Source organism: Spinacia oleracea, chromosome 3, assembly GCF_020520425.1.
Source record: "Spinacia oleracea cultivar Varoflay chromosome 3, BTI_SOV_V1, whole genome shotgun sequence".
NCBI lineage: Eukaryota > Viridiplantae > Streptophyta > Magnoliopsida > Caryophyllales > Amaranthaceae > Spinacia > Spinacia oleracea.
In genome coordinates, this window is record NC_079489.1 from 22,006,965 (window position 1) to 22,022,411 (window position 15,447).

At 35.5% G+C, this 15,447-nt stretch overlaps 1 protein-coding gene and 2 long non-coding RNA genes across 3 annotated transcripts; 1 reads left to right on the plus strand and 2 right to left on the minus strand.

Annotated features, from left to right (window-relative positions):
• Positions 1 to 2,499: 2,499 nt before the first annotated feature.
• Positions 2,500 to 4,143, minus strand: LOC110791104 (stemmadenine O-acetyltransferase-like). Its single transcript, XM_021995859.2, has one exon. The coding sequence runs from the start codon at positions 4,011 to 4,013 to the stop codon at positions 2,673 to 2,675; it is 1,341 nt and encodes a 446-aa protein (XP_021851551.1). The 5' UTR covers positions 4,014 to 4,143; the 3' UTR covers positions 2,500 to 2,672.
• A 3,941-nt stretch (positions 4,144 to 8,084) lies between these two features.
• On the minus strand, positions 8,085 to 10,389 carry LOC110791105 (uncharacterized). The gene is made up of 3 exons (XR_002534012.2): positions 10,114 to 10,389; positions 9,566 to 9,720; positions 8,085 to 8,660 (listed from the first exon to the last, which is right to left on the minus strand). It is a non-coding gene; the product is annotated as an uncharacterized lncRNA (long non-coding RNA).
• A 2,315-nt stretch (positions 10,390 to 12,704) lies between these two features.
• LOC130470712 (uncharacterized) lies at positions 12,705 to 14,243 on the plus strand. The gene is made up of 2 exons (XR_008931434.1): positions 12,705 to 13,817; positions 13,962 to 14,243. It is a non-coding gene; the product is annotated as an uncharacterized lncRNA (long non-coding RNA).
• The last annotated feature ends 1,204 nt before the right edge of the window (positions 14,244 to 15,447 follow it).

Here is a 15,447-nt window from a genome sequence, read left to right on the forward strand (position 1 = left end):
AATGCGACAATTTCAGAAATCCTGATATTTAAGGTACTTGACAGGATCCCCCCAAAAAAAATATTTTCTTCAAATTAAACTTTTATCATGTTAGGTGGTAGATTCTCGTTTCACCCTCCTGATTCTTGAGTTTTACTGTCAGTGTCTGCTCTCAAAATTATAATAGATGAAAGAATTTCTTAAGATGCTTCAGTTTCAAAGTTAAGACTCGCTTCTTAACATGCTTCAGTTTCAAAGTTAGCATGCTTTTTATTACTTTCACTTTCTTTTAGACAAAAAATACTTCATCCGTTCTTTATTAGATGCCACAAGTTTTTTTATCCTTTGATATCTTTAATACTTCTATACAATGAAATGAACGTACCTCTATTTAGGTCAATTACTGATTGAGTTTGTGGTTCAAGTTTAGTTCAAATATTGATTTATTGGAAAGGTTGATGTGAAATAAGATAATGGGTATTACCTCCATTTCAAAATGATATTTATACTTTCCGTTTTAGTTTGTTTCATAATGTTTTTTACATTTTGCTTTATTTCATTTTTGGATATGAAATTTTACTACCTTACCCTTCTTACCCCGCAATATTTACAAATTTTCACTCATTTTATCTCACTTTATTCATTTTTTTGTTCTTACATTGACCCACCTTTTTACATATTTATCTTACTTTATTCATATTTTACTATATTCAACAAACTTTTCTACTTTTTGTCTTAGCATTTGTGTAAATAGTTAAAGGTCTTTATGGAACGGTATTAATATTACTTTATTGAAAAGTAGATGCGATAAAGATAGTGAATATTTTTAAATTGAATGTGATGAGAAGATACGAGACCGTTGCTTTTGACAGTGGAAAGAGAGAGGAATTAAAATAATTGTGGGGTATTTCTTAAAGTAGAAATTTAAATTTAGTTTGGGATTGACGAAATAGAAAGTGTAAAACTAATTTGAAACGTATAGAGTATTTCTAAGACTTCATGCTAAATAAAGATTTTTTTACGCTTTTATTACTTTGTCTCCAAATCTAATATATATATATATATATATATATATATATATATATATATATATATATATATATATTAGAGCGCCACCTAGTATTACTATTGGTTTCAGCCAATGAAAAATAAGATTTCTAATTTATTTTTGAATTAAAAAAAATCACGTGCCACGTAGATAATTAATTAGGTGGATATTTTAATTAATTAATTAATAATATGTACAACTCCATCCAAAATCAAATACTTTAATAATTAAAAATAAATCTAAAACAAAATTCATCCAAAATCAAACATTATTCAAATAATAGAGCGCCACGTATGAAATCTAACGGTTTCGGCCAATGAAAATTTTGAAATTATTTTTGAATTAAAAAAGTTGAGTGCCACATAGATAAATAATTAGATGCCACATGGATATTTTTATTAATTAATTAGTAATATTACCCATATATAATTTCATCCAAAATCAAACACTCTAATAATTAAAAAAATAAATTTAAAATAAAATTCAATCCAAAATAAAAAATAATCTAACCTCCATATTTATTTAAGAGATACACTTGGCCGGACACGGGTATTAAGAAGAAGAATTGAATGAAATAAAATCATAAAGCAAGTGAGGTTGGGTAGATATTTTAATAGTAAACAAGTGGGGGTCATGTCCTTTTGGAGGATGGGAGGTGTGAAGGGTTTATGAAATTATTTGTTTAATAGGATGGTGGGTCATAAGGTGAATTAAATGTATTATTTAATTAGATGGTGGGGTTGATAAGTTACTAAAAATGGCAAGTGTATCTCTTAAATAAATACGGCCGGAAAAGGCAAGTGTATCTCTTAAATAAATACGGAGGGAGTAATATATATAAATATAGTAGTTGGTGTATAAGAGTTTTATTTTAACTTAACCATTTAATAAAATTCGTGCATCGCACGGGCTAAAATCTAGTTATTTAATAAAGTAACATGTAATAACTTTTCATATATCGAACTAATTAAATTTACGTTGTTAATAGCTTAATTTGGTTTACTTGAGATAGATTAATAACGAGTAAATTGAATCGGGTTCAGGTTAAATCGAGTATGTTTTTTTCTCGGGTGGCTTTAGGTTTTCGGGTCACTTTGGGTCGAATTATTCTTTTGGATTTCATATATTAGCGGATCAGATAGATAACAATTTGATTTATTCGGGTCTTCACGGGTTGGGTTAAATCGAATGTCGGATTTTATAGGTTCGGGACAATTACAGTTGTTTTCAAGTAAAATCGATTTTTGGATTGCTTTCGGGTCGGATGCAAGTTCGGTTAAAAATTATCGGATACAAATCGGGTTGCTTGTCTCCACGAGTTGGCAGCGGTTTCGGGTTCGAATCTACCATTAGTTTTCTATTGCACTCTCTCAATGTGTGCACAAGAACTCAAGTGCATATTAGGCTTCAAAAACTCGAACAACTGACTAGAGACACCCTTAGTAAAACTATCAGCTAAGTGCCTACCTATATATAACTAGGTAGAGATAAACTTTTAAACCAAATCCCCTTGAGAAACATTTTATATTAAAAAACAGAAAGTCGATACAGTAGAAACAAACATGCTTATGTTTTAACCTTATACCAAGAAATAATTTAAAAACATTAGAAGAAGCTAACTAGCTAAGAGAGGTGTGGGAGTTCTCTAATTAGGAGTAGCAAAAGCAAGAAAAACTGGGTTGGACTGTAAACATTGTATTTCTCTCTGTTCCAGCATAACCCATGCTTCAATTCCTTCCACACCTGTTTGGGGATGCCTATAATCAGTAAGGCAGATCGAATTCCTGATCGGAGGTGGTCTCCCGTCAGTGGGAACTATCCAAACCGGCTTTCCAAACCCGAAGTCAACCTCATCCAACCCAACCTTGCACCAACTGCTCAAGCAGTAGTATCCTTGTTGATGCTTTAGTGGAGCTTCATAGTCAGCTTTCCGCTCAGACCAAATAACTTCTGCTGAAGTAGTTGTTGTAATTTGCTGGTTTGTTCTCGACAATGCTAAATGAATTTCTTTAACAAGGTCTTGAAGGCCGCTGCTGGTGTGAGCCTGTGCTCTTGCATTTCTAAGCAAGTTACCCATGGACCCCCTTGGTAGTGGCGGACTCACCCTCTGCCGGATATTCACAACCATTGTAAGCGATGTATGTTCGACTTCAACTCCGGAATTACGCAATATCTGTTCCCAAATAAACCCTGTCACGGCCTCAAATCTTGTGGGTTTAGGGACCAACTCACTAGTAGCTCTCGCTTTCAGCTTGCTTAATGAAACATCGTCGAATACATAGCTCTTAATCACAGACATTGTGTTGAGATTATTTGGTTGTGTAGGTGGGGTATCCTTAAAAACTTCATCATGAGGAATAACAATATGTTTTTCTTTGGGAAGCGGAGGGAAAGCCTTGATGATGGCTTCAAAATCAGGTTTGACTAGGTTGTTAAACCGCGTATTAGTAAGGGATGACCAATATTTAAAGAAGGTTCCAAGAGAGATTGCATCAAGGAGTTTATGGAGCACATAGCAGCCAATTACCACCCCACCACATAGGAAAACATTGATTTGAAATACCAAAGGGGTTAGTTCGGAGATTGGTCGAGTTTTAAACTCTTGACAAGGGAGAAACTTGGTAAGCAACTTCATTTTATGAGGTGAGATCATGACATCCAAGAGACGGGAATTGACTTTGGTTTCAATAAAGGGTATGCCTTGGTGGTTGCAAGAAATGGTAGATTCATCAAGGAATCGACCTGCAAGAGGGTGGAATTGGTCAAGTGTTTGGCTTAGGGATGTTTTAAGGCCACTTATATCAACTCCACCGTGTTGATTTGGGACACCGGCAGAGTAGTAAAGAAGCAAAGGGAAGTGGAAGATAGGGGTGATTTGGTCCAGGACAGAAAGTATATGAGTTTTGGGATTAGATGGTGGTGGAAGAGATGGTTTTACGGTTTCCATTGATATTATTTTGACATCTACTTCCAATTCTTGCTCCATTAGGGTCGTTGCCCTTCAAATTGTAGGCACCTAGCTAGCTAGCTAGCTAGCTAGCTTGTATCTACAAAAGACTAGTTATAGAAAGAACAAAGGAGGGTTATTGATTATTTTGTTAAATTGTTCCCACTTTAAGTTGATACTACATGATTTTTAAAGATTCAAATTAAATAAAATATGGAATAGCAAAGTTAAAGAGTTAATTAACTAAAGACACAATAATGATTCAAAGATAAAATATTATGGCAGGTGAGGTGGTGGTGGAGATGACTACAACATCAAGGGGTCAACATGACTAACATTAACCGTAGTTGACTTATTATTGTGTGGCCCTCCCTTTCCCTGTTGTCATCTGAGCCATCTCTCTGTCCGGCTGTCCCCTGTTTCCACCTGGCACCTGGCACCTGGCACAACCGCCACAGTTGAACCAGAACAAAATGTCAACATTGGAACATGTTCGACGTTCGTTGTTTAATGAGAATTCTATATAATCTCTGGGCAGAAATTAAAATGGAAAACAATTAAGAAAAAAAAAACCCAATTCAATCCTTGTTCCATTTTACAAATTACAAGCATCAAGATTCAAGGAGGTCTGTTTCGTCTTAAGCGGCTTGTTGTGTAATATGGGGTTGATGTAGATAGACTTTGGGTTCGGGACGCCGGTTACCGTTGTGCGTACAGCGTACAGCGTACAGCGTACTGATGGCCGTGATGGGAGACAATCTCCTTTCACATTTAGAAAATTTAGACTACAACCCGCCCACACCAGTTCTCCTTTTAGTTTGTAAGCCTACAGTTTTATCATCAGATTTTCTGGTTTCTCCATCTTCTTCTTGCTCTTTTACTTTAATGTATAATGCATCTACTTGTTTTACTTCAAGGATTTGTCTTTCGCTTTTCAAGATGACATTTAGTAAGAAAGAATAATTAAAAGAAAAACTACCTTATTAAATTGAATTTTTAGTAACAAAGAATAATAATAAAAAATAAATACTAATTAACCTGTCATATTATAAAACATTGATCCCCTCACCAAAAAAAACCTTGACTTCAAATTTTCGGGTCAAGTTCATCTCACGAAAAATGGGTAATTAAATGACACGTGAGATGCATACGTAAAGTCAATACCATAATTCTAAGTTAATGTTCGGGAAAAATGTACTCCGTAGTATCTAACATATACGAAATATATCTTAAAGTAGTTAATTCCAACATGTTTTTGTAAGTTATATTTAATTTATACGTATTGATCAACAACTAGTACCTAAGGACTAATGGTTAATTTGTTATTGATCACTCCACTAAATTCGGGTGGCCATAATAGGCCCTTCTCAGGTAGCAATCATACTAATTCATTACTCCGTACCTAATAATAAATACGGAGTATATTGCAGATGTTAACTTGTAAGCTAACCAAAAATCTTAACTTGTACTCTTTTTATAATAATATCGTGATTAGTTCAGTGACATCATAATATTCGTCGCGAATCTAGAGATGTCAAAAACTGATCCGACCTGAAAACCGGCCTGAATCGACCGAACCCGTAATCGACCATGACCCGAAATTACGGTAAATCAGGTAATCCGAAACCCGACCTGTACCCGACCCGAAAAAACCGATAACCGATTTTAACCCGATGTTGTAACACCCGAACCCGAACCCGACACCCGACCCGAAAAATGACCAATAACCGAACTGACCTGACTGAACAATGACCCGAACCCGATTCGATACCCGACCCGATATCAACCCGAAACCGATTGTAACTCGATGAAACCTGCTATTGACCCGATCTGTGACAACCCGCTACCCGATTTACCCGAGTTATCCTGACACGACCAAATATTAACTTCAACGATAATCTATTTTAATTATTTATTGCTAGATACTGAAATTTTTAACTCTAAAATAAGTTAAACAAAATTTTTTAGAATATAAAATAATTAAAATTTATAGGTTAATTATCAGACCCGAGTTTGACCCGTCCCTGCGAATCTCGTGTTTAGTACTACGTACGATGTTAATTTTTATAATTAGACGTCTATTTAATTAAACTAAACTATTTTTTTTTTGCTACTACGAGGAGTTCCCACGGCCTTCGACGAGTGGATTAATCTCCCCGTGGGAGTTTGAATGAGTACCTCGATGGGCAGCATCCCTCCCATTTGAGGTTTTTTCCATTATCAAGGATCGAACCCGAGACCTTGGTTAAGGAGCAAGAACCCCTTAACCACTCATGCCAATCTCAATTGGTATTAAACTAAACTATAGATCACTATTTCCTGCATTTGAAAACAGTTACACCATTTTAATTTTCATGTTTAACGACATATAACTTTGACAACCAATACATATAATTGTGTATTTATATTATTAAAAATTATGAAAAGTTGATATTATTTTAAAAAAAAATCATTGAAAAATTATACTCCATCCGTCCCATAATTATCTTCCTGTTTGACCAAAAACACGGATTTTAAGAAAAGTGGAATATAGTACATGAAAAAGTGGAATAAAGTACAAATGATGATTGAGTTGTATGGAAAAGTGGAATAAACTACATGTGAAAGATAATATAGTACATGGGAAAAGTGAAATATAGTACATGGGTGGGGTTTTCAATACAATTTTAATTAATATAGTACATGAGAAAGTGGGGACCTTAGTAGCCAAAATTAGAAACATGAAAATAATTTTGGGACGCTCGTTTAGGAAAGCAGAAAGATAATATTACATACAGAGTAATAATATTTGCTTTTTGTACGGGGTTGTATAAGAGATGGTCTGAGACTAGACCTGTCAAAAATGGACCCGACCCGAAAACCGACCCGAAAACCGACCCGAACCCGACCCGAAAATAATGGGTCCTGAACAAGATTTTGTGACCCGTAACCCGATTTTATCCGAACCCGAGCAACCCGAAATGTAATGGGTCAAAACCCGACCGAACCCGTTTAGGACCCGAACGATTGAAAATCATTGTATTTATACTAAAAAATGAGATTATGAGAAAATTAAAGCATAATAAACAGGTTGTTTTTACTATTGTTGTGTGTAATATAATTTTAATTTGAATTATACGCCATTATATGGTTGAATTTGACTAAATATAAACTTTTTGTTAATTTTTGCTCATATTTTGTATATTTATTACCTAAATTAATGAAAATATAATGCGCGTTTTAAAATCTCTCAACCCGTTGGGTCGACCCGAACCCGAAAGTTCTGGGTCTTGAACAAGCATTTATAAACCCGAACCCGAAAGTGACCGACCCGATTCAACCCGAACCCGAAAATAATTTTTTACAACCCGACCCGACCGACCCGTTTGACAGGTCTATCTAAGACCCATTTAATGTGCCAGTCCGAATCGTGTCACCCAAAAGTAATGTCAGGTTCATAAACCTGTCAAAAAAACAAATAGCTGGATCAAAGGTCAGACCTATCGCCTAGACCAAAGGTCTTAAGGCCAGAGCCTAGCAAAGCAACAATAGAGGCGCGTCGTTAGGTAAGATGATCAATAGAAAGTACATTACCGTCACACACGTTGTGACATTTGAGTAACCCAAAGTACTGAATAGTACGCCTATAAATACTTTCTCCCTTGTTTACTGGGGGACGCATTCATAACTCGTACTTGCTCTTATCCCTCTCTACTTTCTCTCTTTAAATACACTAGGATAGGGACCGCGCGCGATAAAAATAAGTGATGATTTTTTATTTTCCAAATCAAACACAATAGACAAAAAAAGCAAGAAATTATACAAGGATATCTTAAGTCTAGTTACATTGGGTATTAAAACTTTTCGTTTTCAATTTCAACCAATTCTCATCCTTTCTCTTCATTACAATAACTAATCCTTATTACAAAACAGAGGAATGTCGACAATTTCTGGTTTCCATACCGTCAATATCTACTCTCAATCACATTTTCATTGAATTAGTCTAAATTTTTTGAAGAATCACAGTTAGTTGCAGTAGAGTTAATCATAGGGAAGTTTGAGCCGGACAAAGGTTGGTTCTGTTGTGTTTTTGTTATTGTTCAATAGGCTAGCCGACAAAAGAAAATCATATAGGGTGGTCGGCCAAGCCAATCAAATCAAATCAAGCTAACATAGCCATAAAACAACTCTAATTTGTATGAAATGTCAACTTCACTAATGAGCTACAAAATAAATACAGCTATAAGAAACAATATACTCTTGAAGCTTATCTGCAACCTTGATTAGTCGGTTAAAAACAAGCTTTGTACTCGTCTTTAGCCAATCCAGACATATTCGAGATTGACAAACATGACAATGTCTTGTTCACATCTGTTTTAAACCATCACAAAAGTCGAACATACCCAAATTAAACATACTTCCAAAAGGACAGGGGGGCTTCTACTTAAAAATCTCTTGGAATTGAGGCTAGGCACTGGTGGTAGTTTGGCATCACATGCCCTCTTCACCATCCACGGGTTGGATCACAGTCTGTTGGCCGGTGATCATTTGATAGTTGAGTTCTTCTGGGCTCATTTTCCACCTTTCATCTATGGCCTTGATTGGTGCATTAACTATCTCATACTCTCCCTTATATGCAAATGCATCCTCGTACCCATCAGCTTGATCTCCAAACAATGCGCCTCACATTTTGTTACCCTGAGGAAACTGTCCTTGAATATTAGAACAAAATCACATAACGATTAGGATACATGTTATAAGTACATGTTGCAGTAACTTAAAGAATTAACCATAACTCCCACGCTTGCCATCTACCCTGCAAAGAAATCAGTTTTCAACTTTTCATCACACAACGAGGTTAGACAACAACCTGATGCTTTCACTGGATCCTAAATACAAACTGATATCAACAAGTTGTCATACTCGGGATTAGGACCTCAATACATCTCTGTTTTATATGCAAAGAATAACACAAGATGGCTTTGTAATAAACAAAGTTACATATAACCTGAAAATCACCATAAATAAAATACTTGTTATAATAATTTATTAATTTGTGCACAGAGTAATATCTGAAAAAAAAAGTTTCTTGTTTGAAATTATAAATATTTCTTAGAAACCACACTTAGTTTGGTAAGGCCTTTATTAACAAAAGTTGTCTGATTCAAGAATTTCTGTTAGGTGATAAACTATTAACACTGATTTAGGGAGTATATGGGGAGACTTGTGTATTTATCAAACTAAAAGGTGTTTTCTGCTTGCAATTAACCTTTAACCTGTATATTTAATTTAGGGAATAAAAGGCCCTGATCAACTCAGACACTTAATTCGATTTCATGTAACAGTACAGCCAAGCAAATGTTACTTTTAGTTACACAATTTCTAAGCAAAACAAAATTGGACGGGAATTGACGACCACAACCATCAATTTCAGGACACATTCCGTTCATCGCATATCGTTTTAAGTGGGAGAGATGATATGTAGTATATATTTGATGTTATGTATTTAGAGCATGCTTTCATTTGTAGGACTAAATATGCGTGAAGTGCATGAAAAAAATGTTGCAAAACCAAAGTTGGACTTTTAAGCCTTGACTTTTATATAGGTATACCTTATCATCTTCCAGAAGCATTGACAGATACAACACTCCCTTATTCGGAGACACCTTAGCTCGCCCTTTTCTATGACCTTAACCTTCACTGTGTAGCCCTTTCTGTTAGCATTCAACTCATCGAGGTAAACACGTTCAGATTCCATCTTTCACACCTTCACAAAGCCAAATGCAAAAGATTAGTGAGGGGAAGATTAGGGTGACTGCATACCAGGAAATGATTCATAAAGAACTACTAATTGTGACTGTGTAACAGCATAACATGTGTTTACAGTTTTAAAAGGAGATCAACTTAATTCTGAACTATGACTAAATTTTGAAAGAAGCTATCAAACAAGAGCTAGACAATTTATAACTGCATTCAAGTAGTTGATCTTGACAAAATCTATGGACCATAACTTAATAGGTTAATTGCTAAATATTTTATAATGTCATCAATCAATACTATCGTGTAATATAGTATTATATGCTTGAACCCAGATTCGAACATGTGACAACAGAGATATCTCAACCATGTAAAACGAAGCCTTCTTCTATGTAAGACATACCTGCAAAGTGGAGTCCCTGTACCCTCCTCCCATATTCGTTAATTGGGAACTAATAACCCTCCTCAGTATATCTGAAGAGTTTCCAGTGCATATAGCATATGCAATGTGAAGATAGGGATTTTAGGATTTGCAGCTGGATATTTTTTTTGGCTTTTAGGATATGAAGATCATTTTTTATGATTTTAGGATCTTCCTAGCCCTTGATCTGAACAATATATTCAATCAATTTTAGGTTTATCTTGTAATAGATTTGGATATAGCTTGTGATTATATCTACTGGAAAAGAAGCTTCTTTATTCATAGATTATACTCCCTCCGACCCAGTGAACTCGATGGGTTTGTCCGATCATTTAGAATCCGATCCGGTCCGATTATATTCAACCCAAATCCGACCCAATCCGTTAATATTGATCCAATTAAGATCCGAATCCGATAACAAAACGATCCGTGACAATCCTAATCCGTTTAAACCGAACCGAAGCGATCCGAAACCCGTTTATGATCCGATCCGTTTGAACCCGAATCCGTTCCAACCCGAGGAAAATCCGTATAATCCGATCCGTTTGTAATCCTTGACCCGTTTAATCCGAATTGTTTCAACCCATGACCCGTTTATTCCGCACGGTTTCAACCCATGACCCGTATAAGCCGAACCAATTTCGATCTGAACCCGTTTAACCCAAACCGTTCACGACCCATAAGAGAACATTAATTATATTGCAGTACCAATTAAGTGTATTAGTTATACGGTGTACTTGTACTTCATTCTCCCTTTAAATACTCTACTCAAATGAGACTTGTAATTGATGTATATTTAAGGCGTAAAGAACTTTTAGGAACGGATGTAGTATTAAACTAAGTTATATACTATATATACTCAATAACTTATATTATCAATCTTAAATTCTTATTACTTTTAAAAGTTAGTTATCGTTTTTGTCTCCTAATTAAGTCATCGATATTATAATTATATAATTTGGAACCAAATGGACCCGACTCGGATTCCAACCCGCTATCGAATAACCCGATCCGATAATAATCTGATCCGATCCATGTTATTCCGTTACCCGATAAATCCGATCCGATATGAATCCGACCCGATATGAATCCGACCCCGTTATAGTCCAGGTAAACACGTTAATAATCCGTCATGTTCTAATCCGATCCGATCCGACCCAACGTACCCGACTACAATCCGACCCGTTTACAACCCGATCCGATATGAACCCGTGCATAAAAAATCCGACCCAATCCAACCCGTTAAGTTTTCAATCCGATCTGATTCAACCCGTTAGCCAAATTAATCCGTTCCGATCCGATCCATTTCAACCCGAATCCGATGAGTCCAACCCAAACCCGATCCGTTAATCCGATTTGACATCCCTAGCAATCATACTAATTCATTACTCCGTACCTGATAATAAATATAATGCAGATGTTAACTTGTAAGCTAACCACACATCTTAACTTGTACTCTTTTTATAATAATATCGTGATTAGCTCGATGACATCATAATATTCGTCGTGAATCTCGTGTTCAGTAGTACGTACGATGTTAATGTTTGCAATTAGACGTCTATTAAATTAAATTAATTTTTTTTTTCTACTACGAGGAGTTCCCACCGCTTTCGGCGAGTAGACTAATCTCCCGCGAGAGTTTTATGGGTACCTCGATGGACAACATCCCTCCCAATTGAGGTTTTTTCCATTCACAAGGCTCGAACCCGAGACCTTGGTTAAGGAGCAAGAACCCCTTAACCACTCATGTCAACCTCAATTGGTATTAAACTAAACTATAGATAACTATTTCTTGCATTTCAAAATAGTTACACCATTTTAATTTTCATGTTTAACGACATACTTCCTCCGTCTTTTAATACTCGCAACGGTTGTTAGTTTCACGCATGCCAATGCACAACTTTGATCATTTATATCTTAAATTCTTTTTATGCAAAAATTATAAAAAGTTGATATTTTGAAAATACACATTGAGACGAATCTAACAAGATCCCACATGACTATGTTTTATCTTACATAAAAAACACTGTGAATAGTCAAAGTAGATTATATGAATAGTGACAAAAGTCCAAACGTTGCGAGTATTAAAAGACGGAGGAAGTATAACTTTGACCACCAATACATATAATTGTGTTCTATAAAAAAAAAACATATAATTGTGTATTTATATTACTAAAAATTATGAAAAGTTGATATTATTTTTTAAAAAATTCATTGAAAAATTATACGGAGTAATAATATTTGCTTTTTGTACGGGGTTGTATAAGAGATGGTCTGAGACCCATTTAATGTGCCAGTCCGAATCGTGTCACTCAAAAGTAATGTCAGGTCTATAAACGGATAAACTTGTCAAAGAGGGAGATGATACACATACCCCAGAGGTATGTAGGACCCACATACCCTAGTCTTTTATTGGTCCAAATTAGCTTAAAGAAATTTCATTTTGGAGGAAAAAGAGTTTTATTTAGGGATGGGACCAATAATAAACCAATCAAAGAATAGGGTGTGTAAGGGCCCACGCACATACCCCAGGGTATGTGTAGCCTTTGCGTGTAAAAGAAACAAATAGGTCACTACAAGAAATCGCTTGATTACCGACCATATTTACCGACCGCCATTAAAGTGGTTGGTAAAACTAAATTTACCAACCAAAAATAAAGCAGTCGGTAATTTATCGACCGATATAGAAGCGGTCGTTATTTTTTAAATTTACCGACCGCTTCTAAAGCAGTCAACAAATTAACGACTGCTTTTCTAAGCTTTTCGACTACTTAATAGTCAGTAAAAATCTGATTAGTTCCAAAATATATTTAAAATTTTACCAACCGCTTATTGAATAAATCCGACCGGTATTAGCGGTCGTTATTTATTTCAAAAAAAATTTGTAGCATCTTCAATTATTGAATTGGGTTTAGTCGACCAACTGAACTCCTCATTGTACATTCGGAAAAAGAAAAAAAAAATGCACGGAGCAACAGGGGATTACTCGACCAACGAATTGGGTGAAGCCAGCAATCTTTTTACCGACCGCTCATACAATAGTCGGTAAAAAGAGATTTTCCGACCGAACAACAGGTAGTCGGTAAAAAATTATTTACCAACCGCCCAAGCAGTCGGTAAAAAGTTATTTAACGACTGACAAGTAAGTAGTCGGTAAAAAATTATTTACCGTCCACCAAAGCAGTCGGTAAATAATTATTTAACGACCGCTTAATTAGTAGTCGGTAAAAGGTCATTTACCAACTACAATAACGATTGGTAAAGTAGCCACTTTTCCAAAAAAAATTGTCGATTGCTCTTCACTAAACAAACCCTAAAACAAACCCTTGCCTGCCTCTTTCTCACAGCCGCTCAAAGTCTTCTCTCACCTACCTCATCTCTTTCTCTCACTTGTCTCCTCCCCCTTTCTCTGGATCCCCCATCTTTCTCTCACCTTACCTCCATCTTATTCTCTCTGATTCTCTCATCCTCTCAGACTCTCATCTCCATTTATTCATTTCTTGTTACTTCTCTCTCATTCTCTTCTCAACCATACAAAACACAATAATAAATAACAAAATCAAAACAATATAAATAAAAACTTACAAGAAGAACAAGTTTGGGTGTTTGTGTTGATTTTTGAAAGGTTGGTCTTTGGAGATTTGTCCTCTTCATCTCTTTTCGTTTGCCCATGGAGATTTCGAAAGGTTGGTTGAACTTATTATTTTTATTTTATCTATTTGATCTTGGTTGATGATTTTTTTTATTATGAATTTCGCATGATTTTTGTAATTGTTGGAATTTGATAGAAATTGTTATGTTTTTGGTTGAATTTGGTTTTTGTGAATTAGGGCCGTGGTGATTGGGGGCGAGAAATCACGTCGACGATAGCGTCTCCGTTCAGGTTCTATTGTTGCAGCTTAGGCGTTTCTTTGGGCACATATCAACTACCCTTTTCTTATGGAAGAATTCCCTTATTTAAGGATTCTGAGGCAAAATGTCAATCTTCTTGGTGATTTTGTTTAATTTAGGTGGTTGTAAATTAAGTTAGATTTCTTAATTTTTTGGATGTAATTATATTGGTTATTTAATTTATTAAACATTTATTTTTAGTGATTAAATTTTTTGGTTGATATAGCGTAGTTCGAAAGCAGTAGTTATTTTGGTTATATAGCATTGCGTCTAGCATGCTTTTTTTTTTATTAACAAAATTTCAAATTACCGACCGCATTTATAGACGGTAAAATACCGACCACCTATGTAGTCGGTCAGTAATTTAGCAACCGCTTTAGCTATCGGTAATTTAGTGACCGCTTAGGCGGTCACTAAATTAGCGACTGCCTTGACGGTCACTAAATTAGTGACTGCTGAGACGGTCACTAAATTAGCGACTGCTTTGTAGTCGCTATTTCAGACGGTAAATATTAGCGACCGCTTCCCAGTTGGAGTTTTCTTAATTACCGTCCAGGTGAACACTGACCGCCCTTTTACGACCGTTGGCGGTCGCTAAAAAATTTACCAACCGTTTTTCGTATTTTACCAACCACTTTTGGCGGTCGGGAATTAATCAATTTCTTGTAGTGGGTGGATCAAAGGTCAGACTTATCGCCCAGACCAAAGGTCTTAAGGCCAGAGCCTAGCAAAGCGACAATATAGGCGTGTCGTTAGGTAAGATGATAAATAGAAAGTACATCACCGCCACACACGTTGTGACATTTGAGTAAACCAAAGTACTGAATAGTACGCCTATAAATACTTTCTCCCTCGTTTACTTGGGTACGCATCCATCACTTATACTTGCTCTTATCCCTCTCTACTTTCTCTCTTTAAATACATTTGACTTGTTTACTAACTTAAGCATCGAAGGGTGTTTTCTCGCTTAAACCCTCGATCTTAGCTTACGTTTGCTCTACTTGACAAGACAATGTACATCTAGATCATGCCGCAAGTTTTATACTGGGACTTTTTTATTTCTTATATTCTTTTTTTGAGGGGAAAGTTGATCACTGCTCATTCAATAGAAACTTTGTCTTCAATGACAAAGTCAACTTTATTTCTTATATTCAAAGTAAGACAAATAAATAAAATAATACAGCTATTTAAAAACGAAGGTAGGACTTCATAATTTCGTATTAGAAAACAACTCGTTGGTCGTGATTAGTACGATGAGAATATCTTTAATTAGATGTCAATTTTATCACCAACCTTATTTTTTCGAAACGTACTAGATTATATGGAGTAATAATAATATATATCATCATGATTCACGTCGCTGCTCGTAACACTCCGGAGCGGATTTGCCGGTTTCTCCGACACAAATGAGCCATTTTTGACATA

What these genes read in the sequence shown, in the direction of transcription:
- LOC110791104 (XM_021995859.2), bottom strand. Translation starts at nt 4,013, where the DNA reads ATGGAGCAAGAATTGGAAGTAGATGTCAAAATAATATCAATGGAAACC.